The 27,894-nt window shown below is 46.0% G+C and overlaps 1 protein-coding gene across 5 annotated transcripts; it reads left to right on the top strand.

Moving 5' to 3' along the window:
• Positions 1-31: 31 nt before the first annotated feature.
• LOC122397611 (tyrosine-protein phosphatase 99A-like) lies at positions 32-27,743 on the top strand. Of its 5 annotated transcripts, none has more exons than XM_043396872.1 (17): positions 32-380; positions 4,889-5,455; positions 16,256-16,456; positions 16,863-17,143; positions 17,565-17,821; positions 19,269-19,540; positions 23,840-24,060; positions 24,183-24,308; positions 24,553-24,725; positions 24,833-25,124; positions 25,201-25,372; positions 25,456-25,580; positions 25,649-25,926; positions 25,996-26,131; positions 26,314-26,740; positions 26,793-26,870; positions 27,461-27,743. In XM_043396872.1, exons 2-16 carry the CDS (start codon positions 5,305-5,307, stop codon positions 26,858-26,860), a joined length of 3,180 nt encoding a protein of 1,059 aa, XP_043252807.1. In that variant the 5' UTR covers positions 32-380; positions 4,889-5,304; the 3' UTR covers positions 26,861-26,870; positions 27,461-27,743. The 5 variants fall into 5 exon arrangements, with proteins under 5 accessions (XP_043252807.1, XP_043252806.1, XP_043252803.1 ...); XM_043396871.1 differs by having other exon boundaries at positions 24,550-24,725; XM_043396868.1 differs by having other exon boundaries at positions 19,245-19,540; positions 24,550-24,725.
• Positions 27,744-27,894: the final 151 nt, after the last annotated feature.

Here is a 27,894-nt window from a genome sequence, read left to right as displayed (position 1 = left end):
AAGTCACGGTTTACAGTACGCGCGACGGACGTTGGCCGTGGGAGCGGGTCCTGTGCATGCCAGTGTTCGTGTTGCTCGCCGGTGGACCAGTGCGTCGTGTCGCTTTCGCAGGATCGCGACGCTCCTCCGCGGCTCCGTTCCACCCTTCACGATCGTGAACCGGTGATCCGCGAAACCCCAGCAGCCCTCGTGGATCCCGACCGGCGGTGCCGCGACTCGAAATGGCGTTTAATTCGTCGCGCGAACGACGCCTATCCATCGTCGGCCAGTGAGGACGCCTCCGTGTGTGAGAAAGTTTTCCAAGTGATTCCCCGGCCCCCGGAGACCGGTTCCGATCGCTTTTCTCGAATCTGCCACGGATATACGAAAGGGTTCGCGTGGTAATGATCCCGGAGCCGGTGCGTGCTCCCCGGTACGAGAGTTCGACGTGGGCGGAATCGTGGCTCGAGGTTCAAGGGTCGATATGGCGTGAAGGGTTCTCCGCGCGGTGCCAAAATGACGCTGAAACGGTGCATTCAATTGGCTACGCGAAACCAGGCCCCCTTCACGAGGGGATCGAATTATGCCCAGACGCGTCCTTTCTCTACCTTTTCGAGATTTGAAACGCGTTGATTGCTCGACGCGCTCGGGGATACGTGTCAATGTCGTTCCTATCGGCGATGCGTTTCTTATCCTTAATCGTAACGTATGCGCGGTCTGGTGTGTCGTCTCTTCGTCGATGACGATCAGGATCGGAACGCAACCTCGTACGATTCCTCCTCCCACGAGAGAATTCGATCGGAAAGCACCGGTGTGTGGCGTGCATCTGCTCGAAACGTAGCGACAACAAGAACGGCCGACCATGACAAAGGGCAACACCCCTCGTCCTCGAATCCGTCTGCCAAAAGAGCGACGTCTCGGCAGAAGCAAATCGATTAGTCTTCTGGCCGTCGATCGTCGCGATCCCACGCGACACGGTGTCACCGGTTCGAGCGACCTATGCAAATGCACCGATGCATAGCACGAGTCGATCCGAGTTTGTCCGCTTTCCAACGACTCGTCGTGGAATTGGATATTTCTCGTCGCGAGGGATATTGGAATCGGAAACAGCCTCTCTCTCTCTCTCCCTCTCTCACTCGCTCTCTGCACTTCGCTATCTCCGTGTTCTCTCGCTCTTTCTATCTATCTCTCTCTCGCTCTGATCGTTCAACGTCCTTCTGAAACGGAAGTTGCCGGGAAATCGTCGATAGGTCGTCGCCAGCCGTTGCGCGAGAAACGCAACGTTTACGCGCAACGTGGATTTAACGGATGTGTACGCTCGAAACCGGATGTATCGCGGACCAAAGGAACCGGACTCGTACGAAAATACCAGAAGAAGTTTCGCGTAAACCCGTTGCTCCGTTTGATTTCGTTCGACCGTCTGTCCGTGTGCCGCTTGGTAACTCAACCACGACCTCGATAACGATTCTGTAAACAGTATTTGAATATTCTCCTAGGTCAGTTTAAACTCCTAAACAAACATTACCGTTTCGATACGAATACACGGTTCCATCAAACGCGGCTTGTAACTCGAACAAAGGAAATCAAACGGACCATGCACTAACGCCCAAAAGTTTCGAGCACCCTTCCGTCATACATGAATTATGGTTTTGTACTACTAAAAATCTTACTCTTTCGTGGTGAGAGCATATTATCTAGGTGTTACGTAAGACGTCTCTTTGGAGTATCGTGAAATTTGTACAAACTTCTTTCCAGAAAATTCTGAACACAGATGTATAAATAAATATCTACCAAAAGTCTTATTCTTATTTGAGAAATAAAAAATGCAAAATTATTCATATAATTTCTGTTAAATATTGAAGGGTGCTCCGAAATTTTGCGATCAACTTTTTAACGACACGATAATCGCGAATAAGGTAGTTTCGACTCGAACAAAACGATTCCGACGTTCGAGTGGTAATTTTTCGATTCCTTAGCACCTTTCGGTGATTTCTGAGCGTCGGTGCGGATGGTTAAATCGCGGTACACCTTGTATAGGTGCACGCGTTGGAGCGTCGCACGCGAGTGAGTCATCCTTTATTGCAGAACTTGAATTTTCATCCTCCGATCGACGGAAGCGTTTTTCTGCGCTCGTCCTCGCCGGCTCGTTGTCGAAACGAGTCGACAGACGTCTTCCTTCCCGTCCAACTTTCTGGGCACACAACTAGGATGAACGTAGGCACCAAAGAGTTTCTCCGTGACGTATAAATGTCAAGGCTCGCCGGTGATCGTGCACGCGTGCAGCGCAGTTGCGGCCGGTTCTCGGTTAACTTGTGGTTAATATCGCAATCGTTGAGTCATAATTGCGAGTCGTCCATCCGTTTGCTCGCCCCGTCTATTCAATCGCAGGTAAACAATTCGTCTTTGTTTCGAACCGCTCTTCCCAACACCTGGAATAATTTAAACGATTTCCCGTCGACTATCGTACCCGAACCCCTGGTTCTCTTATGCTAATTCACCGTGGCTACGCGAAATGGATCTGCATAGATCTCCATCTATAAACTCTTTCTCCGATAATTGCCCATCGCGATTATGATTCTTTTTGGCAAAGGGATTCCCAACGTTTCCTTTACATTTGTCCTCCAATTCGACAGAATTTTGTTCAGATAATATGTATAACGAAACCATTTTATAATCGAATTTTTCATTTTTATTTACGAGTAACGGATGAATGAAACGGAATGTAAATTTGCTTAGACCTTAAAGTTGTTAAAAATTGATATCCGATCCAAAGTCGTATACTGTTGGGATTGGAGTTAAATGACCATACGATGCAATTCGAGCGATGACTATTAGTGTGTTGGTGAACCAGAGAGGAATGCCCCTGGATGGAATTCTGATTTGGCGAACAGAATTTTTAAAACTGGTTATTTCGCTATCGATCAGTGTTTCGTATATTGGAAACCAGTGTTTCTCAAACTTCGACTCCTCGCAGACCTCCTTAACACTTTCACAGCCGACGATTCTAGCGCGTGACCTAAAACTGGGATCCGCGTGCAATTTACACATATCTCCGACCGATTGCTGCAGGATTCTGCTATTAGAATGTGAATTGTTCGGTGAAAAAGTAATGTTGGACAAATAGCTGTACTAAAAGCATTTACAAATTACAAGTTATCATTTTGCACGAGACAAAAGCAGACTGTAAAGCTTCGAGTATATTATAAGTACAACACGACGTTTATAAAACTTCCAAGCTCTCCCAGTTTCACGTTTTAGAGAGAACAAAAACTGTTTGACGGACGATTTTAATAGAAACAAAATGCTACGAGAAAAATGCTGTTTTTGTTCTTCTAATAATACACGAACACGTTCGCGGTCCTCCAGGGATCAACAGATCACAGTTTGAGAAACGCTGGCATAAACTAATAGGATTGCTATCGTGAAAACGTAATTTATATGCGAGAAGACAAGTTTCTCTCGCATCGTGAACACTGCTCGAAGGCATTCTTTACATAAACTCGTACAAGATGGAATTGCCGTTTTCGTAGATAAAAATAAAAATGTCGTCTACCCGGGAATACAAATTTTACGGGTGAAAAAATACTTTATTTCAGAATTAGATGCTGTGTTCCAAGAATTGTCTTCTCTGTTGCGTTTCAAAAATTTAATTCTCCAATGCTCCATCTTTTTGTTGATACCTCGCGAGGTACACTTGTTGTTCCAGTGTCCCCCACATACAGAAGCCCATAGGTGTCAAACCTCGTGGCACGTGCGAGACACTTTTGGTATCCTGAGCGACCAATCCAATTATTATTCAACTTTCTACTCACGTTGGTTGTAATTATGCGTGCCGAATGTGCATGGCATCCGCCGTGTTTATACCGCTTGAATTACAGAACGCTCGATATACTATCTTCTAAACACACGGTCGAATTTCTGTTAAAAATTGCGCAAACGATTATTCGATTATGCAAAATGTTGCACCAAGTCAAGAACCTTGAACTTGTAGGTCATTGTTCTTACAAATCTCTGGTAGAAGATAAGTGAAAGAGAGATAAATGATCCTGAAGTGTCACGCACGAAACTTCTCGTAAAGAGTAAACTAATTTGAAGCCCCGCGCGTCCCAGTTAACCGGTATGGACAGAATCGTTCGGCGTTCAATATATAAATCGCGATTAATCTTCGCCCGTTCGAACGTCCATAATTTCGTATGACCTAGTGGCTCGTGGGGCCATCGAACGAGTCCGATCAGCCTTTTCGAGGTCGCGGAGGACCAGTTTGGCAACCCCTATTCCGACGAACGTCCGGCAGGAACAGTTTTCGACAACTCTTTCCCCGGTGGTAACCGAATGTCGCTCGTTCTCCGGACACGTCGCGCCGCGGCGGCGTACGCCCGCGTGTCCCCTCGGTCTTCGGGTACTAAAAATACAAGGGGAAGCCGCTTTAAAACGTTTCCAGAGGGGCCGTGTAATTATTGCTGGTTGGGCTGCGAACCTGATGCGCTCGTTGCTGCCGGCAACAGCGGCAGAGGCAGTCTTTCGTTGTTGCTACCGGCGGTGACGCGGCCCGGTGTGTATTCTCGACGAGAAACAATCGAGGCCATAATTCCGACTAATTGAGGCACTCGACGACGCAATTAGGACATAGCCAGATGGAGAGAGAGGGGGAACCGTGTCCGTACGAGGGTCGAATTTATTCTTCTGCCGCGGATTCTCGTTTCGCGGTTTGGAAAACAACGAACGGATCGTGCCGAAACGCGGCGGGGGCGAGTGTCTGTCGGGACGAGACCAAATTGGGCGTCCGATCTCGAGCCACGCGTTTATATTCCGGCCACGTTGCGCGTACGTGAGGATGCAGCGCGAATGCAATCGACGACCGCTGAGTCCTCGTTGCTCGATACGCTTCGACAGTTTCCTATTCCTTCAGACGACCGAGGTACGCGATGTCGACCGATCGACGATAGCTCGCTGGTGAACCATTCCGGAGAACGGCCGTGATCAACGGGGTGAAAAAGGAGAACGATCCTCCGGTGGTGGTTTGTTGTTCGTTTCGATCACCGGCGCGCCATGAGACGACGCAAACACACGGCTCCCGTGGACCACGGGCCCGCGATGTAACGCGTGGGCAAAACGGTGTGGACGTTCGCGGGGACTCCTGCTCCGTCGCCGTAATCCGTGTCTGGGTTCCCGGGGGGTGGTTGAAACGAGCGCGATGAGAACGCCGCCAAGAGCAACGAGGATGGACGAATTCGTGAAATAGCCCGGAGAAGCGAGCGAGCCACGCCACGCCGCGCCGAGCCGCGCCGAGCCGAGCCGCTTCACAGCCGCAGCTGCAAAACGAAAATGTTGTGGGCCAGGATAGTCAGTGCCGCTCAACTCGCGGCCGCGGTGGCTATCATCCTGCGGATCCTATTCGCGTCCGCTGATCCGATCGCGTACACCGAGGACCAGTCATACGAACAAACCACTGAGACCAGCAGCGACGTTTATATAGGTAAATCGTATCCGCCTTCTATATCACTCGTTTATTAAGAGGATGGGGATGTCGAAAAGTTTCTATTTTTTAGATTTCTCTTATTTTTGTGATAGATGAAAAGGTTCTTTGTGGATAATTTATGCGTAGATGTTAGAAATTATCAACTGTAACCGAAATGTATCGACGTCAATGAAGGTTGAGGGACGGTTGTCGAGTCTGAGCGCTAAACAGGAGGCCCTTTGACTCCCCACCATAAGCTCCCCACTATGCTTTGATAATGTGACCCCACTTTTCACGATACACGGTGGATCTTTTTAGAAAATTGCCTCAGATTCCAAAAAGTAGTGTCTGCCGAATTTTATTTGTGACTTTATAAAATTTTCAATACGTCGGGAGCAGAGAGTATCAATTCGCGACGCGCGTAGAGGTGCAGAAGACGCGTGCAATTTATCCGATTAATTGCCAGCATCGTTGATCCAGCAACGTTCCTCGACAGAGCGATAAATAAACGAGGACAAAGTAATACCTCGGCGAATAAAATCCTTCTATAGAAGCTTTCATTATCCGCGACTTTTTAACGAACCCGTTCGACGTATCGGCAGAGGGAGAAATATATGGATACGATTAACGCTCGAGAATTTATCGATCCAGCATCGCGGGCGAAATACGAGCGATAAATTTAATATTCGCGGGAAACAATCGCCGTTTCCCCCTGGAGATCTTAACTTTTTGCACCGGGGGCATTCTACGGTATCATCGAAACGGGTTCCCAGTATACACAGTTCGATCGAGGGGGTGGAGTTCTACATGGGAAAACAAATTGAAAATTTGAGACTGGTGTTTGAGATAACTGAATCTGAAAATGTATTGTATTGAGTCTGACGTGTCTGTCCACGACCCACTGATTCTACTTACTCGCTGGTAAAGCTAGCCTCACTCTGCATATTCTTCCGTATAAATTTTATTTTAATTCAACTGTTATTCGAGGAATTTTCATCGATTCGTGGAGGAATATTTGAAGCCCCAGATAGCATTGTCGGTCTCGCTTCACGAAATACCGTTTTAATCTATAAATTCCCATTATCAGCGTTACGATAATACATATGTGTCCGGTTAACCGTATTATTCGTGCACCGGAGAACCGACCAGTTTGACACCAAACGGTTAATCGGATATTTCGATACCCGATAAAACTAGTTAAACCAAGAGCGTTGGTCAGCCCCTAAATATTTCATCTCCATGAATTGATACTGATTTTGAGGCTCGTCGAAATCATAGATTATGCTTAATATTTGCATGTTTGCGATTATAAATTACACAATTTATAATTATTATACGTTTCCACGAAAGTTTCACCAAATTACAAAGTGCATTTATTGACGTCTGTGAAGAACATCTTGTGGACCAAAGGAACCATATCAACGCTCGGATTTTAATGAAACTTTGTAGGTGGATGGAGGACCGTAAGTCTTTGACCCATGTGCCGTCGTAAGCGTGGGCGGTTAATCAGTTAGGAGATATTTAACAATAAAGATCGTAATCGTCCGCTGCTGCGTTAAGAAAACTTGCTTCTATCATGTTTTCAAGTGAATGAGTAGCCTTGCGGTTACGGTTACAATTCCCAACCGTCCGGCCAGGGTCGAGACCCGCTGCGGTAAAATTGTTTGTGTCTTACACTGTCTTTGAATTTATACAGGAAATAGCGTAATCGTTCCTTTCGCGCCAATTAATTTATTGGAATTTCTTCAGAAAAATTGTAGACACGAGTCGAGAGATTTTCTTTGTTCTTGGCTCAACAACGGTCAGTCGCAATCTTTATTGTTAAATATCTCACGATTGACCACCTACACTTTTACGTGTCAAATACTTACGACGCTCAATTCGCACAGAAACTTTATTACATGCCGAGCACTACGCTTAATGTGGTTCCTTTGTATGCTATAACCATAAACAGTATCACCTATTGACCCTTGACCAGAGATGGGCAGAATTTTATTAGATCAATAAATGGTGAACGTATAACTCTCTCCAGCGATTTATTCGCAACGTTCGTTCGATCGAACGGTTATGCGAATTTAGAACACGAAAACCACAGACGCCGGCGAACTTTTCCCGTTTCCCGTGCAAGCTTTCTCGTTCCTCTTAATTTCATACTTATTTCTCGCGATCAAAAAAAATATACACGCGAAAAAAGTCTTACGCGCGATCGAGTATTTATAACCCAGCCCGTATCCCGCGTCCACGTTGTCTGCAGTGAAAGGGTTAACGCGATCGTTGCACCGTCTCGCCTCGATCTACCGGAAATCGATCGTGAAGAAAATTCCCCGCGGATCGTTCTACCTGTAATCGCAACGCGCGCCTGTTGGATACATTTTCCAGTAGCGTGCAACCGAGCCGCGCGACTCATTTCCTTTTCCGTCTCGATTTCGTGGAACGCGCCGCGGCTCGCGTATTACATTTCTCCCGCGGTATGTAGCAAACCACACGGGCACGCCTCTGTGTCCACCTAACGCGCGCCGCGCAGGTTCCTTTTATCTCATTCCCGATCCTCCTCCACCCAGTTTCGCCTGAAACGCAACCGCGAGCGCGTTGCGTAAGCGACCGATCGCGGATTCACGGGTGCACGCGTTATCATAATGGCGCGAAAACGACGCGTCGCGTTTCTTCTACGGTCGCGATCTAGTTCCGAAACGTTAACGGCCGGAACCGGTTACCGCCTCGAGGAAACGAGGTGTCACGCGATCCCACTGAAATCCCTAGATCAGGGGTCGACACACTCCCGTCAACGGACCGCGCGCTTCGATCCAGAAAACTCTTTCGAAATTAGTCTGCAAATCCACCTGAAGCTAGCAACACTTCATTTTCACCATGTAGAGATCAACAAATTGGTGGACTATTAAGTGTAACCCCTCTCGATGCACGACACCAACCCCTTTACATACGTTTCCCCAATTTGAATAACAATAGATCATAACATTGACCCCTAAAAAATCCATCTATCTCAATCAGTAGACATTCAGACCAATTTCTTCGAGGACTCACACCCCGGAAACCTCAACACCAGGCAACACAGTAATTTTCAGAGAATGTTCTTTCAAATAAATGCCAGAAAAGTGGGAAATCTTCCAAACAAGATAATTTCGAAACGTATGGTTCTCTTTCGATCCTGTTTGGTATTTTGGTCCTTGTTAGGGGGAAGCAGATCCCGTTTCCGGAGGAATGGTCAGCTTGGACGTTCCTTCGTCCAGTCTCTGGTCCAGTTTCGCAATGGTCCTCGAACGACCAGTCATTCGCGGTATCCGTGATCCGCCTGCAAACGCTTCTCTTCTCTGCATCGTTGCAGCAACAATCGCGTACCGGCTGACCTTACGGTGCTGTGTCGGCCTACGTATTATAACTATGGAAATACGGCCGTGTCGCGCGTTTTTGCTCGTTCCTATCTTATTCGTTTTTCTGGTTGCAATTTTGAAAGTCAAAGCACGTTATCTTTCGCGCGCCATCCAGACGTTCTATTTTTACGGCCGGGCGGGGAGGATAGGTGTACAGCCGACAAGGTCGCGACTCTAATTCGCATGAAATGTCTAGCCAGGGGCCTTTTTGTGCGATTGCTAATGTCCATCGTCGGTGTACGTGTACCACGAATTAATGGCGACTTACGCGGCCACCTTCGTCGTCGCGACGGTGGGAGAGACGCGCTCGATCGTTCGCGATCGAAGACGCGAATGCCGATGGCGATAAACCGTGATCGACTGTAGGCGTTCATGCCGCTGCAGAGTCGTTGTACGTGACTCGATTATTGATCGAAAGAAATTTGATCGTTGGACCTCGTTGGTCAGAGTAACGAAAGTGGATGATAATTTATATTATAGTTTCTAGTTGGCACTGGTTTTATTTACATCATGACGAAGCACGTATGAGAAACGTGATCTAGTGCACAGAACGTGTATAATGAGTTCATGGAAGCTATGGAGCAGGCATGCTAAACAATGGCTACTCTATTAGAGTTTGCAACTTGCTTGGCCTTTCTATTATTTTTATCTATTTTTCGGTTTTCAAGATCCCTTAAAACGGTGGAGGATGTTACTAGCGAAATTCTTAAAATAAACCCAATTACAAGCGACGAAGGCAGATTATCATTGAAAACGCGGTCACCTAAAACAAGTGACTCTTAATGGTCTATTGTATTTCGTCTCCTTCGATATATAGGTTACACTGAGCAATAGCAGCGTAAGCGTCCGTGAATACTAAGTGCTCGACTTGGATTGTGCTTGTTCGGTTGATGAAATTTCAGAATGTCGCGATTAGAGCAAGGTACGTAGGCTGCGGAGATCTATGGCGGTTCTGCCTTCTCTTTCGCGCAATGAAATCGCGATCGTGCTCGATAACGTTAAATAACACAGTCCGGCGCCGATTCGATCGATCGGAAAAATGCGCTGAAAGGATTTCAAGTTCAGAAACCTGCCCCGACCAGGAAGTGAGAACCGTTTAACGCGAAGCGAGCAACCGGCGATCGTTCTGTTTCTTATCACACGTTTCCTTTCACTCGCACACGGCTGCTCATTGCGAACCAATCCTAATAAAGGCACTTTCGCCTATTTCTCATATCCTCGACGAACGCCTCTCTTATGCATCGCGGTAGCGTGCAGAAATGCCTCGATTACGACTGCTCGGCTATACTGGGTGGTCCGTTTCGACGAACAAACGTCACGGAAGATGATAATCACTTTTTTTATTACACGATATAACAGAGGATAATCATTGTTCTCTATGTTCCTGATACGTGCAAATATACATGCACTATAGATTTATAAATTTCACTGAGAACGAAATGCACAAGTACGTGAGAAGGGAGACGCAACAAAAATGCTATCGATGAAACCTAACCTGAGTAAATATGAGAAGAAAGTGAAAGTGTAGGGGTCTAAGGAGGTTGAGGAAGACATTAGAATTTGTCGGTAGAAGAAGGTGGGGACGCGAAGGCCATTCGAAGGCCACGTTGGCTTTTTAAACGAATTCTGGATTTCTGTAATATGGGCGAAAACTAGGTGTGTGCGATAGGTCAGTCAATCATAGCTTTCCAATAGGCGTGGCGCGTCTAGCCAGAAATTACCTCGTTTCAAAATGATTTCTTTGCATCGATCGAATAGTTGCACATTGCTCGACGGTAAGTTTGATCTCAGAAGTCCCGAAGCCACTCGAACAGAACAAATCGAAGACTTCGATGCGTCAGAGTTCGCGAAAAAAACTTTGACGCGCATGAAATGGAATCGAATGGGAACGACGACGCGCGAAAACAGTCATCGAAAATCGTTTCGTTCCGGAGTATAAGATTAGTCACCTGTCAGGAACGTTACGTTCTAATTCACGGTAACTTCGCGACGAACAATTACCAGCCTCCGAAGCGCAATTTCCGCGCATTCATTCGCGACGGTGCTGAAATTCCGAGTCACCGGCTACACTACGCGGCGTTCGATGCTCGTACAAATTTCAATTTCTCATTTGCATCGTGACAAGCCGCGCGAAAGATGTGTCGCGAGATAACGGAGACGGGGGATTCGAGGACAACGCATAACGGGCAAGACCCTCGGTCTAGATATCAAATAAAAGTAACGGTTACGAAACCCAGTGGTCGCGACAGATTATTCCTATATGCTGGTAAAAACAAAATTTTTACTCCGTATTGATTTTAACTGTATTCTTAATTCCATCGCTAATAACTTCTGTGCCCGTTGGGAAGAAAAAGACGAGAGATTGTAAATTTCACGAGCGTTAAACGTGAGAAGTTACGATTCTATAGGTCTTTAAGGGGCAATCTGGTCTATAGAACTCTTCTATTTTACGGAGAAAAAGAGACCTTCTGTGCGAGTCGTATTGGGTCAGACGTTATAGTCAGCCTTCGTAAGGCGAAATTATTCGACGCTGTCCACATTCTACTTACTCGTAGTACCACATTCCCCTTAATCCGGGACAGTTCTTTCTTTCTGCAATGCTGCGCGGAGCTAGGATTGCCCCTGAGTGACACGTTCACGTTGCTAGAGAAATCCGACTTTTCACGTAATTTTTCGAGGCAAAAAATATCTTTGTTTCTTTCAAATAATTCTGGACGCGTTACACCTATCGACACTTTGTTGGAAATTTGTCGATTAGAATCGATGGTGAATCTGGAGGAGCTCAAAGGTGGAGGCTAGCAAACAGCTGCCGTGGAATATTTAAAATTTCGAAGATTCGAGATTTCGAGAGAATGAACTTACTAAGGGGGAATGACACGAACTCACAGGTCGATCTAATACGTTATGTAAAAGCCTTTGACCCGGATGAAGGCAACGAATGCTAGGAGGGAATGTTTCGGTTTTCCTGTGGCAGCCAGCAACCCGGAAAACTCTGAGGCTAAAAGGCACGAGTCCTCGATGTAATCGACGGCTCGTTCTCTCCTTTCTCTTCCCTTTTTCTGCGGCCAGCACTCCGCCACGGCGGAGAACGAGTTGCACGCTCGACCTTGCCTATTCACGTCGTAATCGTATTCATTTTTCAGGCTGTGCGTGCACGTATACTCGATATAACGTCGTCCGGTCGCGGATTCTAAAGGTTGCGCGACCGATCGTCGCGGCTCGCCTCTTCGTTTTCATCGCTAATGCGTCGTGAATACGAAACGAAACGTTGCCCGGCTCGTTCCGCGGTCGGATGTTTCGCGGTTGGGAAAAGTTTCGCTCGAAGGGAGACGCCGCGGAGTATCCGGGATTCGCAAAAGCTGCTGCCGTCGACTGCAACTCGCTCACAAAAGGAGCAGATGTATACAAAACGTGGGAAACCAAAAGGATGTACACGGCTTTCGCGATCCTTTTAAATTCCCAAAGGTCGTTTTTCGCTGGTTATCGCGTTAAAAGTGAGAGTTGGGTTATCGGGTTAAATATCGCGTATTCGGGTGTTTATTTTTCCTAACGAGCACCGAATATAAAATTCTGAATGGAACGTTACGTAAATCTGAATTCCCGTGAACGAGAGATTTCCTTAACCGAGCAGTGGTCTGTTCGTATAATGGAGATCCTATCGCGAGTAAATTAAAGCGGAGAGATAAAGTATCCGTGTCAAAGTGCTACGAGTTATATCGCGTAACTCGTTTAAACGAATACGATGAGCCCGCGGATAAATTTCCAGCGCGCGATTTGTCGTCGAAACGTATCGATATCTCGATGTAACCGGAGAAACAGAAATTTTCGCTCGTAACCTTTTATCCAGAGGCCACGAATCAATTTTCACGTTCAATTGCTACCTGACGCGCGTGTTCGGTGTCGCTCGTTAAGCTCCGTTCTCACGAGGGTTCAGCAACTACTCAATGACGGCGTATTAACCCTTCGACTGTGTACACACGCGCCCTCTGTAAGTGGACGACTGCTTACGGAGAGATTATGCATTTAATTTATTTATTTACTCGTTCATTCAACTTTTAGAGATATCGATAGAAAGAAACGGATACAAAAAATAACAGGAAACAAACTTTCAGAGTTGTACTTCTCGATAATGAAGAATCGTACGAAAAGATTTTAAGTTTGGCTGAACAGCCTCGTTTCTTGCATCAATCTACCTTAAGGATACTTGCGACAGAATTACCCCTACCATTTTGTTCCGTTTACGTCTCTTCGGCTCGAGCGACCATCGACTCGAGTGGTCGACAACTGTGCAATTAAAAACCCATTTGTTGAATGGCTCGTTCGAGTCCCGCTAGATACGAGAAACAAGTCTCTATCAAATTCCTTGAAAAATTCGTACAACGGATTTAAAATACACAAATTATCTTTAGCTCTCGGTCTACCGAACGTCGAGATTTCCAAAGCATTCGAAACACTTCGCAACTGTCTAATTCTATAAGACGCGGGAGCTTTTAATATCTAGCGCGTCGTTGTCAGCCTCTGCACAGAGATCCGTGCTCGAGGTCCACAATTAGCCAAGTGCGAGCGTGACCAACAGATTTTCCAAAGTTATTTTGCTCGATAACATCCCGCGAAAAAATATAATTCTACATTTTCCGTAGGAAGAGTACAGAATGCCCGATGGTCGACGGGTCGATGCAAAAATAGAACAAAAAGTCGAGTTCGTTGCCCGTCACCCTCCGCGATGGCTCAATTTCGTATTTAAACGTTATTCGTGACCAAATATGCGGCAAATAGATGACGCTTGACGCCAGTTGCGCACGGTGCCTAACGTTTCATTCCCGTTCGTTGGCGTAGGAGTATCGCGTTACACAGAAGCACCGTAGGTACACGGTGCGTTATTGAAGTCCGTTTGGTGCGCGTGGGATATCAGTTTGTACGGTGTATCGTTTGAAATAGGAAACACGGGCCGCCGTACGAGTCGAATATTTCGATAAAGAGCCTATCGACGATACCCCTAGAATCTGATCGCGAGATTCGTACTCGGTTCTCTCGCGTGCCATTCGACGATCGTAGATAACATGGCGCGAACCTTCAACGCCGCCCCTATCGCAGCCCTGTTGCTAAAACGCCGCGAAATTCAATCGCGAAGCCCTACGGACGATAGAATGTTTCGTGCGTCCCCTTTCGTGTTCAACCCTCCGCATTAGGGGTGCGTCTCGTTAAAACACACATCGACGATCGTCAGACACGTCTGGACGGTTCTTTCAGACGCGAGAAACGTCTACAACATTTTACATTTTCGGGGCTCTGAAAAAGATCCTCTTCGAAAGAGAAAACTACACAAATTTTATTTCTTATCTTGGGTACCCAGAAAAGTATTCGTAGTATGTTGTGTGAAAATTATTTTATTTTTCATTCAGATTCAGGTACCCGAATCTTGGAAATTGTCTCGACTTTTAATAGAGAATTTCTATAAAATGTTTGTGGCGAGGTTTTAAAAATACTGCATACCAACGCGTGCCTGAAAGTCCCATTTCTAAACGGTGGATCTCTGTTCAACTATTTTATTAGCCCGCTATCTAGAAATTATATACTCGTAACTGGACAGACGGCCTATTCCTAAGTGTGTAATCCAGTTTTCCAAACGAAGTTCCACGGGGCTAAACGGTGGACCCGTTTCGTCGCATATTTAAGCTTTTCCTTTTTGCTTGTCATTTAACGTAGCTGGCGGAGCATTAAACGTCCCCGCGACAACTATTTTTATTGGACTTGAAACTCTCGCTTCTGCCGATACTTGGACGTCAGAATTTCGAATAAAATCGGAACTTTAATACGAATAGTCGAGCTTAATTGGACCGGTATTGAGATCGAACGCCACGGCTTTATCTTCGATATATCGCCATTACTCTTAACTTGTTTCGAGGTCTAAAGCCACATTCGTACGTGTGCAACTCACGGCGCGGAACGCACTTGAAGCACTTAACCTCTCAACCCCCACGCCTGTACGGTGCACTGATCCACGAATCTCTGTCTACGGTCAGCTCGCTGTACTTTAATATAACCTCATCGTTTTAAATTTAAAATCAAATAACCTGCGTTGCATTTATATACGCCGGAAAGAATCCTGTGTGTCTAAAGAATTGAAAAGCTCTCGTGGAAACGTGGCTGAAAGTTCGATCCTAACTTCTCGTAAGCTATTAGACCGTATTAGACGGACGTATGTCGCAATAGGCTATTTCTGGTAAAAGTAAACGCTGGCGAGCCGTCTGGAGAGGGCGACGACATCAAAAGTCAGTGTTTATGACGCCCTGACCACCCTCGTAATCTTAATTCCCGACTCTCGAGGGGGGAGTGTTTCTCCATACAATGCGGTTCCTTCGTACGCGAGCATCCCCGTTTTCCTACGTGATCGATAACGAAATTCGCCGGGATTCGATCCGTCGTAATCGTATCTCCGCGTGTGCTTGCTCAAAGAGCATTTTGGATCGCCGGGTAGAATGCAACCGCGATTTTAGAGGCTGCGGTCGTTGGTACGAAACGCGAGTACGGTGTCTATAGAGTTACTCGTCGGCGCGAGGGGTCTGAGAAGACACTCGAGGCGAAAATTAATTATTCAGACTTCGGCCGTCGCAAGCTCGCTCTCGTCTTTGTGCGTGGGAAATTGGAAAGCCACCTTGGAAGATGATGAGCGGCTGACGAAAAAGGAAAAATAAAAAAGTGGCGCGCCCGTCAAGTGCATCGACCGAAAAATAGTTTACGGACCCGCGAATATCTTCCCCGGGATATCTGCTTGAAAATGAAATTATTAGAAGGAACAACAATTCAAGTTTTCGTCGTAGAAACAGGACAGAGAAAAAAAATATACGCGCGACGTTAGAAATTTTATCGCTTCCGTCTGGAACCATGAAAACGTCATCGAGTTAGATCCCTCGTGAAATTAAGCAGTTTCTGCCGCAAAGGTTCTATCGCTATTTTTAAAAATGGGCGAGTTATCTGGGTGACCTATCTCGAATGCCCCACCCTGTACATTTAATGGTCTCATCGCCTGCTAATAGTTATTAACGATCAGACCTGGTTCTGCTGCAGCTTGTTTAGCGGATTAATATTTATAAGGAATTTAGTAACTCCTCCCATTGCCCTTCGACGTGGTTACTATGTAATTCCTTCGTGCTTGGGTTCGGTCCGTGGATCGACCTCTGTGCACTTCCTGCATTCGATCGGTATTGGTTGAATCGCGAGTTGGATTCCGCGTATTTCACAATCGCATACGCGAGTCTTTCCCCTAATTTGTTATACCTAACGGGTGAAATTATCGATCTTTCGATTTGTTTGAAATTATCGATTTGTTGCCTTATTGCTTGATGAACGCCAAGAAAATAAATACCCTACCCAGTTGGGCAAACAAATTAGAAGGCGCTAATTTTACATACGTATTTCGTTTTTGCAGTGCCAACGAAACCGCTAAATCTCTCGTCTCACGGCATCACGTCCACGACCATCGAATTGTCATGGTCCGAGCCGGAGAACGCCAATGGGATCATTTCCGGTTATCGTGTTTACTATATGCATTCCAACTACACCGACGTCCAGATGCACAAAACCAACGAAAGCGATGGCCCCGTCATCGAGTTTGTCTTGAAACAACTGAGTGAGTACTCTCCCGGGAAAGCTATCCCCGTGATTAGACCCGCGTTAACAGAAACTGCAACGGCGATATCTGTTTCGAGAATCGTCGTTCCGGCAAACAAATAAGAGAGTATACAAAGCTTGGCTCGTCGATAAGCTGAAAATCTTATCGGAACGCGTTACGTGTCCCAGCTGGATGGCCGTTGCATTCCTAGATAACAAGTTGGAATTGGGAATTCGACCGACGGAAGCGTTCGATCTTTATCGCGGACGTTGGTTCTACCTTTATCATTCGACTTAGAAATTACTTTTCTGTACGCTGAAAGCCTCTCAATAGGAAATCTTTTTTCGCGATTCGATGAATCCTGGTTCTATCGGGGAGCCCCAAAAATCGTAGTTTCTCTCGGGCTGACCGGATTCCTTTGCAGATCCCGATACGGAGTACGAAATATGGGTGAAGGTCCACACTTGGAAATACGAGGGCGAACCATCGGACCACATCACTCGTCGTACGGACATTTCAGGACCAAGCCCGCCGTCGATCTTGAACGTCACTTGCCAAACCGACGACTCGATTTACATCCAATGGGCCAGACCGAACACCTTCTCGGGCTCGATCGACTATTATTTTATCAACTACCGCGTCGAAAACAGCGACCATTACGAGAAAATTGAAGTGCTGTCCGAGAAGAATCACCTGGAGAGCGCGGTACGTTTTCCCTCTTGTTCCGTCGCGGTGGCTGAGCGTCCAGCTATTACGAACGTGGCCCCGACGGTCATTTTCCACTTTCCGCGTATCTTTTCACTCTGGTTATCGGCTTGGAAATATCGCTGGACTTGGGAACTCGAACGCGGAACCTTTCGTTTTCTCGACCAGTCGAGCTTCTCTGGCCTTAGGCGGATCGACTTCCTTCTAATCCGATATCGATACGAGGGAAAGTAGGGTAAAATCGGATAGCAAGTCACAACCGGATACCATTGTTTTTCTAACGTCACCGATTAGCGAAAAATGTTGAAAATTTCCAGCAAATATTCCCCTTGGGACCAAATAATATTTCATCATAATCTGTTAGTACCCGGTACTTTCTCCTAATTGTTGCCATTACCAGGGATATTTGATAAATTCGCAGATGATTATACCGAATCTGACGACGAACACCGTCTACGAGATTAAGGTTCGCGGAGGCACACGAAGCACTATTGACGATCGTGTTATCATCAACGGGGAGAATTCCATTCCCTGCAAAGTACGAGTCACCCGTAACTGCGACAAAATTCCACCATTACTGCCACACGTCACCAAAGAGTTCAACAGCGGAGTGGTCGCCGGAATGATTTGCGCCTGTCTGGCTGTGATGCTGATCATCACGTCCTTCGTCTTGTGGAAGTGAGCATCCAATCATATTTATTTACGTTCTCCATTCGTTTTGATCCTGCATGACTCCACCCCCCTATTTATTCCATACGCGTCGATCCGGAATCGCGATTATTTGACGATCGGTACCAAACTTTCGACGAACAGAATTCGAGCAGAGAGATCAGAATTCTATAATTCTATCAATTTTTTTAATTTCGAAATTACAAGTTTCTAATTTCGTAAATTCAGAGTTTCGCTCGCGGATGCCACTTACGCGTGAGAGTGGAAATAATAGGACGTTCGATTCCTGCTGTTCCCCTGGCTAAAACAGGCATGTCAAACTTATTTTTAACCGAGGACAATTTGCGCTTTGCTGTCATGTCGACGGCTGTAGACAGAAATCCATTAAAAGCCACTTTTCAGTGAGTCACACCAGTCGTTAACCGTCGATTACGTGTACGAGCGCGTAGGATTGCGACGAAAATAATAATTTGTATGGAAACGAGCAGTAATAAAGTATATAGTAAAATAATGTTACTGTCCGGTGCAGAAATGACTCGCGATCGTTTCTAGTCAAATATTTCTTCCTCAAATATATAAAAGACAACATTTAACCTAACAAAAATCTTGAAAGACCGGGCTCCTCGAATTAAATTGACAAAGTCGATCGTTGTCGAGTAATTACGGATCCACGTAGCAGTCACGAACGAGGTATTAAAAAGCACTCGGCCGGTGCATCGTACGTGCTCAATCTTCTCGGAAGTCATCGCGTGGAGTTCCTTCGAACGGTCTGGTTTCGCGATATTTAGCCTGGCTACGCCCCGTTCTTCGCTAATGGGACAGGAAAACAATAACACGGATGGCAAACATTCGTTCTAGGTGCTTCTCCGACCCCGGTTCCCCCCTCAACCCTTGCCTCCTCCTTCTCCTACGCTAGCGGGACGCTTATCAGACACGATAACAGTTGAGGAACGGCGCCGCGACGCGACATATCTCAGTTGACCGACGGCGTATTCGCGAAGCAGATCGACACGGCGTCTCCGTTCGTCGAAACACGTGTGTCTCGATCTCGAATCTTTTCGTGGATGCTCGAGGACCAAACTTTTGGAAGACCAGTGATTAGATTCGCCAAAGGAAACAATCTCGATTCGCGGGTACCGATCGTCGTGGCTTCGTAGATCATGGAACGGACGATGGAAATAGCGTGACGACGGGATGAAGAAGTTCAGCGAATCGTGAGTTGAGGAAATACGTCGAAGAGCAGTCGTGTGTTCCTCGAACACGTTTATTGCGTTTGCCTTCGGTTTCGACAACGCGAGACGTTGATAAGAAACGTTCGGGTGACTGCGCGTATCGTTACCCCGCCGCGATAAACGTTTCCCTCCTCCTCTCTTCTGTTACGTTCTCCTTACGTTTTTTCGTTAAAATGCATGCTTATAGTGAAACTGATCAGGCCTTGCCTGAGGCCAATTTTCAGAAAATGCTTCCACACCGCCTATTACTGTTTGGGCTATCCGCCGCGGAGCGTACCGACGCTCCAGGAATGGGAGAACACCGAGCAAGATGGAGAACGGACGGCCGTCGTAATACAGAACTTCGTCGAGCACGTCACCAGCCTCCACGCGGACGGTGACTTCAGGTTCAGCAAGGAGTACGATCTGATACAATCGGAGTCCGGGAAGTTCGCCGCGGAGAACTCGCAATGCGTCGAGAACAAAGCGAAGAACCGATACCTGAACATATTGGCCTGTAAGTACCTCCCGATTCGCTTAACGTTTACTCGCGGGCCAAAAGAGTACTAAAATAAATTTCTATATACGAGAACGCGATCCCCACGATTCTCTTTCTCTTCGTTCAGTTTCAACGCGTGGACTTCGGTTAACATTAAAACATTCGCTCCGTTTGACCCTGTTTCCGAGTTACAGCCATTTTCGTAGCCGGACAATTCTTAATTACAAACTGACAATGAGCCAGTATTCCTAATGGAGGATTAACAAGTCAATGTTATGTCAATTTCTTGAGTAGACAATTGTATGAATTATTGGAGGAAGTTCCATTAGATGTGCGTTGCATGTGGTTTATGCGTGACAGTGCACCGGCACGTTTCAGTACCCGGACGGTTCTTCGACGAACGAATTTGCAACAGATGGACAGACAGTTGTATTATAGTAATTTGTTCTTTTTCTTAAACTTGGGTGTGGCAGAAAATACTGTGCACTTTAATTACTTTACGTTCTGCTGTTTTTAGCGCAAAGAACAAGAGGACAATACAGTTGCACAGTTAATAAATTAATATCACGAAAGGTGTAATATTTTCTGGCAGAATAGTCTCTTGGCCCGAAGCTCTCGTACGCTCAATTACCACGAAGTACTATAGCGCCCAAGTAGTTGGATATCAGACTACGAAAATATCGCGGCAGTGGAATACCGAAATAATTTATTTCGATCGGTTTTAAGCTTCGACAGGTCCGCGTTACCACGCAGCCCCTGTTTTTCTTTCTGTCGGCCCACCGACGCTGGATTCTATTTTAAACGGCACGAGTTTCCCTTTTATCCTCGCGATATACACCGTGTTTTGTTCGATCGGATCTTACGATCCAAATTTCTCAGCTACAGCCAAAGAGTTGAATTTTAGAATATCGTGTGAAAATTCTCCAAAGATTATCCGGTATTCGCCCTTTAAAAGGGCACATTTTTCAACGAAGCGTTAATTTTTCTCGGTCCTCGCCAACTGTCGCGGAAGCAGCGATCTTCCGTCGAGTCACGATCGAAGCACGCCTCGGTTAAATCGATTATCTTCGCGTAATAAAGCGCGGATTTTTACTCCCCTCCGTCGATAGGGTAACTGGATCGTCTCCGTCGATCTTTCGTCGGTTCGTCATCATGCGTTTCACCTTCGCCGAGACGGAAACGGAGCTGGCACAATGCGACAATTGCAATCGCGCGTATCGGAAGTCTGCAATCGTCGCTACGTCGGCCGAACCTCGCGTGGAAACGGCCGCCGATGGAGCAGAAATTACGCTAGCGCTCGCTTTCTACTCCGAGTGGCACTCGGGGCTTTCGTTTGATTCATGAAACTGGCTGGACCTAAACGATCCTCGAGTCTCGTGAAACTCCGCGTGCCGCGAATCGGCCAAAGTCGTTTCTCGTTTGCCAAGATAAACGTCCCCGGAATCGCGATCGGGAATAAAATGAACGAAAGTATAGGAGTAATTACGAAAAAGAAATTTTTTTAATATTTCTATGCAAATATATAATTAACGCAATTCAACGTTTTACGTTGGTGCACTTTCTTTTTCATTTACTCGGTCAAGCGTGTGAACGTAGCTGATGACTGGAGAAGCGACCAATGAATGCACAATGAGGGTACTCGTGTACTAGTAAATAAACGTAATAGTCTCTATAGTAAAATACTTTCTGTTGCTGGAGGCAAATTGCGTGACAGGAGACAATAAAATGTGGAAGTTCGATGGTATAGAAACGATTAAAATCTATAAACATTAAAGGGGATAAAATCTGTACACAACGAAAGGTCAACACCAGGAAGTTAAGCTATAGAAAAAGTTATGAACCACACCCAGCATTGTTTGATGCTGTTGGAAATTTAGCTGACATTAAATCGATCACGATCGAGATAGATGAACTGCACGGGACAACGTTTTACCATTATATAATCGTTCTCGAATGCCTAAAGAGGACAGTGCAACTAGATGGCTAAAGAGACCCGAGAAACTTCAATATTCAAAAAGAGCTCGATATTACAGAGAAAGAAGCCCAATATTAGAAAGTTAATCGCTTCAAATTGCTCTTTGACGGATGTTTGCAAAGACTTGGTTAAATAATTCTTTCTAATTTTAGCAAAATTGGTTCTACGTGACGCGTGACCTTTCAAGGAACTCGCGAAGCGTTCAACCTTTGAATTTCAATACGTCCCCCACCTCTGTACTGTAGAATCGGAATATTAGAATTCCATAATACCGGAGCACTGTAATGCTAGATAGCAGACATTCTAGAATACCAGAATACAGGAACCTGTCTCCGTTGACATATTTTAAGTCGACTTTCATTCCACTTTGCATGAGTCATGCTCAAACGGCGCGCGAAAAGTAAACCATATCGAATGAAACGCAGTAATGACGAATTAGCGTCTAGAGTCTCGGCAAATCCTCCATTCACTTTCCTAAAATCGACCGTTCAAAATTGCAAGCAAAATAAAAACGTAAAATAAAAAATCGGATAATCAGTCTTTCGTGCGTAACTTAAAATAAAAAAAATAAATGGCTTGAATCGATACAAATTCAAATGATAGATTTTGTTCGTCGATGGAAGGGGGTGGCTTAATTTCTTACAGTCCCAAATGGTTTGGATAACGAAGTTTCTACCGTATTATCCTGCAACATGTTCGATTTTACAGACTGCATGCAAGCGCGGGCTCCGATGCAATTTATCAGTCGGCTCGTCCAGAGACGAGAAAAGATACTGCTTGACGATTTTCTACCGATAAGATACCGCGAGCCGTGGCGATAAAAAGCATCGTGGCCGCGAATTCGACGAAATCGGCTCGAAATTCGCGATTCTGCGAGCATTCGTCTCGAGCGTTCGCAATGTTATCGGATTAACGAGCAGCTCTTCGTTCGTTTTTAATGTGAGTGACCGGCAGCACTCGACAACGAGGTCACAGATGCTTCGTGGCACTGCTCGTTAATGCCTATCAGCGAGAGAAGGAAGAGGGAGAGAGAGAGAAAGAGAGAAAGAGAGAAAAAGAGAGACGCGATCACCTGGTCGAACGAAAAATCTACAATGTCGATCGTCGAATTTTCAAAACTTAATTAATACCACGAGATACCAATCCACCTTGCCCGTAATTATCTTCGTGAAACTTTATCTTTAAGAGCAAGATTTAACGAGCAATAATCGTTTAGCAACTCGAGAAAGTAATAACGCGAAGGAAAAAGTATATACTTGTTTTTCACTCGATTTTGCTTATGGGGAGAATTAACTCCGTTGTAACGATACTGTATAAAATTGAGACAATCTTATCGTAGTACCCACACTACACCGCTAATCGAGTGCTATTTGATAAATAGAATTTTATTCTTTTACATTCCCTGCTATCGTTTATTGTGCCATTTTTATTTCAAGCCTGTTTTATCTCGCGCCAAAATTATAAATATCGACGTGTTAATTCGAAGTTGAACGATGAAGAAGTTTAGGGTTTCTGCGTCGGCGTTAAAAACACGTGTAAACGATTTCAGCGTGCAGACGGTGATAATACCAATAGTCTAAAGTTAAGCAAATGTTTTGATGCCGATGCATTCCGCGAGTCTCGCAATATTATTTCTGCGAAACCGTCTTCGCGGTTTCGATCAAAACATTTCGAAAGGTAATAAAATTGACTGTGTTTTTTCAATTTTGTATACTTGTCCAGACATTTGCTCGCCCCAACCATTGCTTACATCCCCAATTGCAAGAAAAGCTAAATTCGATACGACTTCGAGAGCTAAATCGCTTATTTCTACGCCATCTTGAGGAAGCCGTATCGCAAACGTTTCAAGACCTACAGACAAACCCCTGAATTCACAAACAGAGTATAAAAACTGACACTAATCGACGCTAAGTACCAAGTACTAAACGACTCGATAGCGAGAACGTTTTTTTATTGACCGAAGAGACTCAATCTTTTCACCGGGGGATCAAAAAAAAAAAGTTATCGGTTTGAACAAATAAGGAACGATGTACATTAAATAACTGATAATTAAACTTGATGACAAAGTGTACGTTTTAATGCAAGCAAGGAAACTTTTATGACGGTGGATATATCGCAACTACGTACGCTCGGCCTCGTCGGCTGGCCTTTTTACATAATTTCAAACCGCGAGCAAACATTTGATATATCATTTTATATTGGTACCGAAGTAAATCCTTGATTCGTTCAATTCGAAAGTTGTCGAGCTATTTCGATCGCGTATCGCGCAATGCGGATGGTCGCGAAACGAGAACACGTGGCGAAGCGTTAGGATAAAAATCTCTTTCCTTCTGCGTTCGCAGACGACCATACTCGTGTACAGTTACTGGCGTGTGGCGGTGGTCCGTCCAAAAAGGGGCACGATTACGTGAACGCGAATTACATCGACGGATGGCAGCGTACGCGGGCCTACATCGGCACCCAGGGCCCGCTTCCACCGACGTTCGACGGATTCTGGCGAATGGTGTGGGAGCAAAAAGTATCGATCGTCGTGATGATCACTAATCTCGTCGAACGTGGACGCGTAAGTATCGTTTGTCCTTTGAAGCTACGCGGGGACTTGGCGTTATCTCGTTCCTATCGCTATCGATTGCACGCGATTAGAACGGGGAATCGTCGAGGATCAAACTTTTCTTTACATTGCAGAAAAAATGTGATATGTACTGGCCTAAGACGGGGACCGAGATTTACGGCTACATTCAGGTGACTTTGCTGAGGGAGGACGTTATGGCAACGTACACCATTCGTACTCTCCACATCCGTCATCTGAAGGTTGGTTGATCTACTAACGATGGGGGATTTTAATTATAGAGAATGATGTCAATAAATTGTGAAACGTTTACACAATATTTCAGTATGTCATTTTGTATAAAAATTGGTTCTATCATCCTCTATAATTTGATGTGGTATCGTTAAAAAAATATTCGTCCAAATTGTTAACAGCCCTCTTAGCTTTCTTTCGGTGAATTCTCTGATTAAATAATACCATAGAAAACCGTCTGTCCAACACAAGCAGGTCAAGAAGAGGAAGAACGGAGTGAACATGGATGAGCGCACCGTATGGCAGTATCACTATACCGGTTGGCCCGATCATGGAGTGCCAGAACACCCTTTGCCTGTTCTGAGTTTCATCCGCAAATCTTCCAATGCCAATCCTCCGGATGCAGGACCGATCGTTGTTCATTGCAGGTAAGAAAATATATCAAACTATTTCAATTGTTTACTACGCTACCCTAAAGTATGAAAAGTCCCTGCCCTGGGCCGAAACACGCATATTTAAATCGATTTTCTTTCAGTGCTGGCGTTGGACGCACCGGCACCTACATCGTCATCGACGCCATGTTGAAGCAAGCCAAGTACAAGAACGAAGTGAACGTATTCGGGTTTCTCAAACACATCCGTACCCAGCGAAACTTCTTGGTTCAGACCGAGGAGCAGTACGTGTTCATCCATCACGCTTTGCAAGAGGCTATCGAGAGCGGGGAAACGAACATCGACACGAACAAACTGATCACGTACGTCCAGGACATGTTGAATCCCAACAACAAGAACACCGACGCTTGGAACAACCTCGAAGCGCAGTACAAGGTATCGATCTAAGCTACGATTCTATCAGAAGGATACTTTTTGTTCGTTTTATCGACCTTCGAAATGAAATCTCCAGTTGGTCACATCTTGGAAGCCCAAGGAATTTCATCTGGTGTCGGCGATGAAACCGTGCAACCTCCACAAGAACCGTAACCAAGAAGTGATCTCGGTGGACACTGCTCGCGTCCATTTGACGCCGAAAGCTGCGATCGACGGTAGCGACTACATCAACGCAACATGGATCGCTGGTAAACGATCTGTTCGGTTTCTGATCATCGTTAGATCGACGGAATCGGAGACACAGAACGTAGACGCAAATTCTGCTTTTCAGGCTTCCACCGCAATCGCGAGTTCATCATCACGCAACACCCAACGGAGAACACGATCATGGAATTCTGGCACATGATGTGGAACTACAATGCTCAGACCGTGGTCATGTTAACCGAATGCAACGACGTGAGTATAACAAACACGGTCGATCTTGACGCGTTAAAATTTCAATTTCACGATTTCGTCGTTCTTAGGAGTACCCGGAATTTTGGCCAACCGAGGGCAAAGATCTAGAATCGGAGACGTTCTGCGTACGGTCTTGCGGGATCAAGGAAACCGCCAACGAAATGATCCTGCGCGAGGTGGCAGTCCGATCTCTGCAAGACGATTACGAACTGAGTGCCAAAATCGTCCAAGGACCGCGATCAGAGCCCGGTTTCTGGCCGCACAACACCAATCCAGGACTTCTCGTGAGTCAGATCCACGAGTTACACAAGGATTACCAAAATGGTCCGATCGTCGTGATGGACAGGTAATTTTACGCGGACTGGTCGTGGAATTTCTTTCGACGGAAACGACGTTAATTTTAATTCGGATTCAGGTATGGCGGCGTGGAGGCTGCGGTATTCATCTTGCTCACCACATTGACCAAACAGCTTGAATTCGAGAGGAGTGCCGATGTCTACATGTTCGCGAAGCTGCTGTACATGAAACGTCCCGGAGTCTTCAGATCGAAGGTTCGATTCGAGATTTGTATTCGATAACGGTGCAAAGGTTGAGCAAATTTTATTTTAGAACGAATCGAGTCCATAATCTTTCCAGGGTCGTTCCTGGCAAATAAAATTAGCCCAACCGTTTGTCTATTAGTATGCCGAGAGCGTAAGATGCGTTCGATACTCAACGTTTCTGTCCTTTGCAGGAGGATTACGCACTGTTGTACCATTGTCTAGAATCCATGTTGAAATGGAACAAAGATCACGACAAACCGGATCTGAATTCCATGGCCAACGGCCACGTATCCACGATCATGGATCCGATCGACGTACCGACCTCGTCGATGAAACACATGCAAATGGATTGCACGCAGAACATAATACGCGAAAACGCGACCGTAGAAGTGAACTCGATGCCCGATTATTCGATTCCGATCCTAATGGACCATACTATGGAGCCGTGCAGCAGCAGAAGCGGCGAGAGTTGCTCCATCCACGCGGGGATCGAGCACGAGAAAAACATCGTCGCGAGGCACCGGAACGTCAGCTATCACAATCATCCGGGCAGCGTCTCTGTCATTGTTGACGCGAACGGATACGTCACTAACGGCAACATGCGCGTGCCACCAGAAGGTATGGAGACGAGCTGCAAGATGTTACCTCAATGATGCCTGCTGATGTTCAGTTGCAGTGATTCCTCGAGCCGGCCCGAACCGCTGTAATCGACCGAGCTCTGGACTGCCCGAAGGGTAACGCGGATTCTGTGAGTAGTTTCCCCGTTTCACACTAATCCCACGAATTCGATTTCGCTTCAAGAGCTACAACGAATTTTGTAAACGAAAGTCGACGAAACTGAACGAAAATTGTTCGGTTCGACGGGGGAGGTTCTTTCGAGTCGAACGCTATTTTCTACTTTGTACGATACCGACTGAACTATGCACGTCAGCCTCGATCTATCCAGAGGATCAATTTTCTACCATCATTTTCTCGCGCAGATATGTACAGGATTCGAACAAAACAATTTCCACGGAAACAAGTAAGAGCAAACATTGAAATCAAACAGCTGTTAACGCCTACGGCTGGAAGATGATAGTCTCCCCGAGAACCCAACGTTTTTCGAGCAGTTTTACCAAATACACGCCATCAGACTCGACGGACTATACGTACGAGGATAGTTTCGAAAACACGCGGCTTCCTCCCACCGACATGGAAAACGATAGACACGCGATCGGAGATGCCGAAGGACCGAAACACGTGGCTTAGATTTAAGAAATTTTGTTCGTCGTCGATACGCAGCCAGATGCTCGAGAGTGTTTACAAGCGAACCTTTTTCTCTCTGTACCCCTCATGCAGGCAACAGCGCGAGAAGCTGTAGAATGGACACGTCTTCGCACTAACGGACGATCGGCGACTCGATTCTAGGATCGGCCAGAGAAGGATGCTCTCCCCAGCACGTTCAGTGTAAATATTAATCATTCGCGTTATAGTAGCGCGTGCGCGAGAAAAATTCGCGAGGATCGTACGTGTGCACGCGCGCCATTTACGAAATCGCCCGGGGGCCTCGTTTCCAGCGTCGCTGGGTGCCACAAAAAAAAAAACAAAAAAAAAAAAAAAATAAGAAAAACGGAGGAGAAAGAAAACGAGATAGCAAGAACACTTGTGCTAAGGCACGCCGCCTAAGAGGCCCTCGTTTTACGTTGTTTCATCGTGAAAAGTGTACGCTCTTCTTCGTTACTTGTACATACACGCGTAACACACACACACGTACATAATCACGTATGCACGCA

The sequence above is a fragment of the Colletes gigas genome, unplaced genomic scaffold (assembly GCF_013123115.1).
Source record: "Colletes gigas isolate AHSC1104 unplaced genomic scaffold, ASM1312311v1 Colletes_gigas_Sc00010, whole genome shotgun sequence".
NCBI lineage: Eukaryota > Metazoa > Arthropoda > Insecta > Hymenoptera > Colletidae > Colletes > Colletes gigas.
This window is presented reverse-complemented; position numbering and strand designations above follow the sequence as displayed.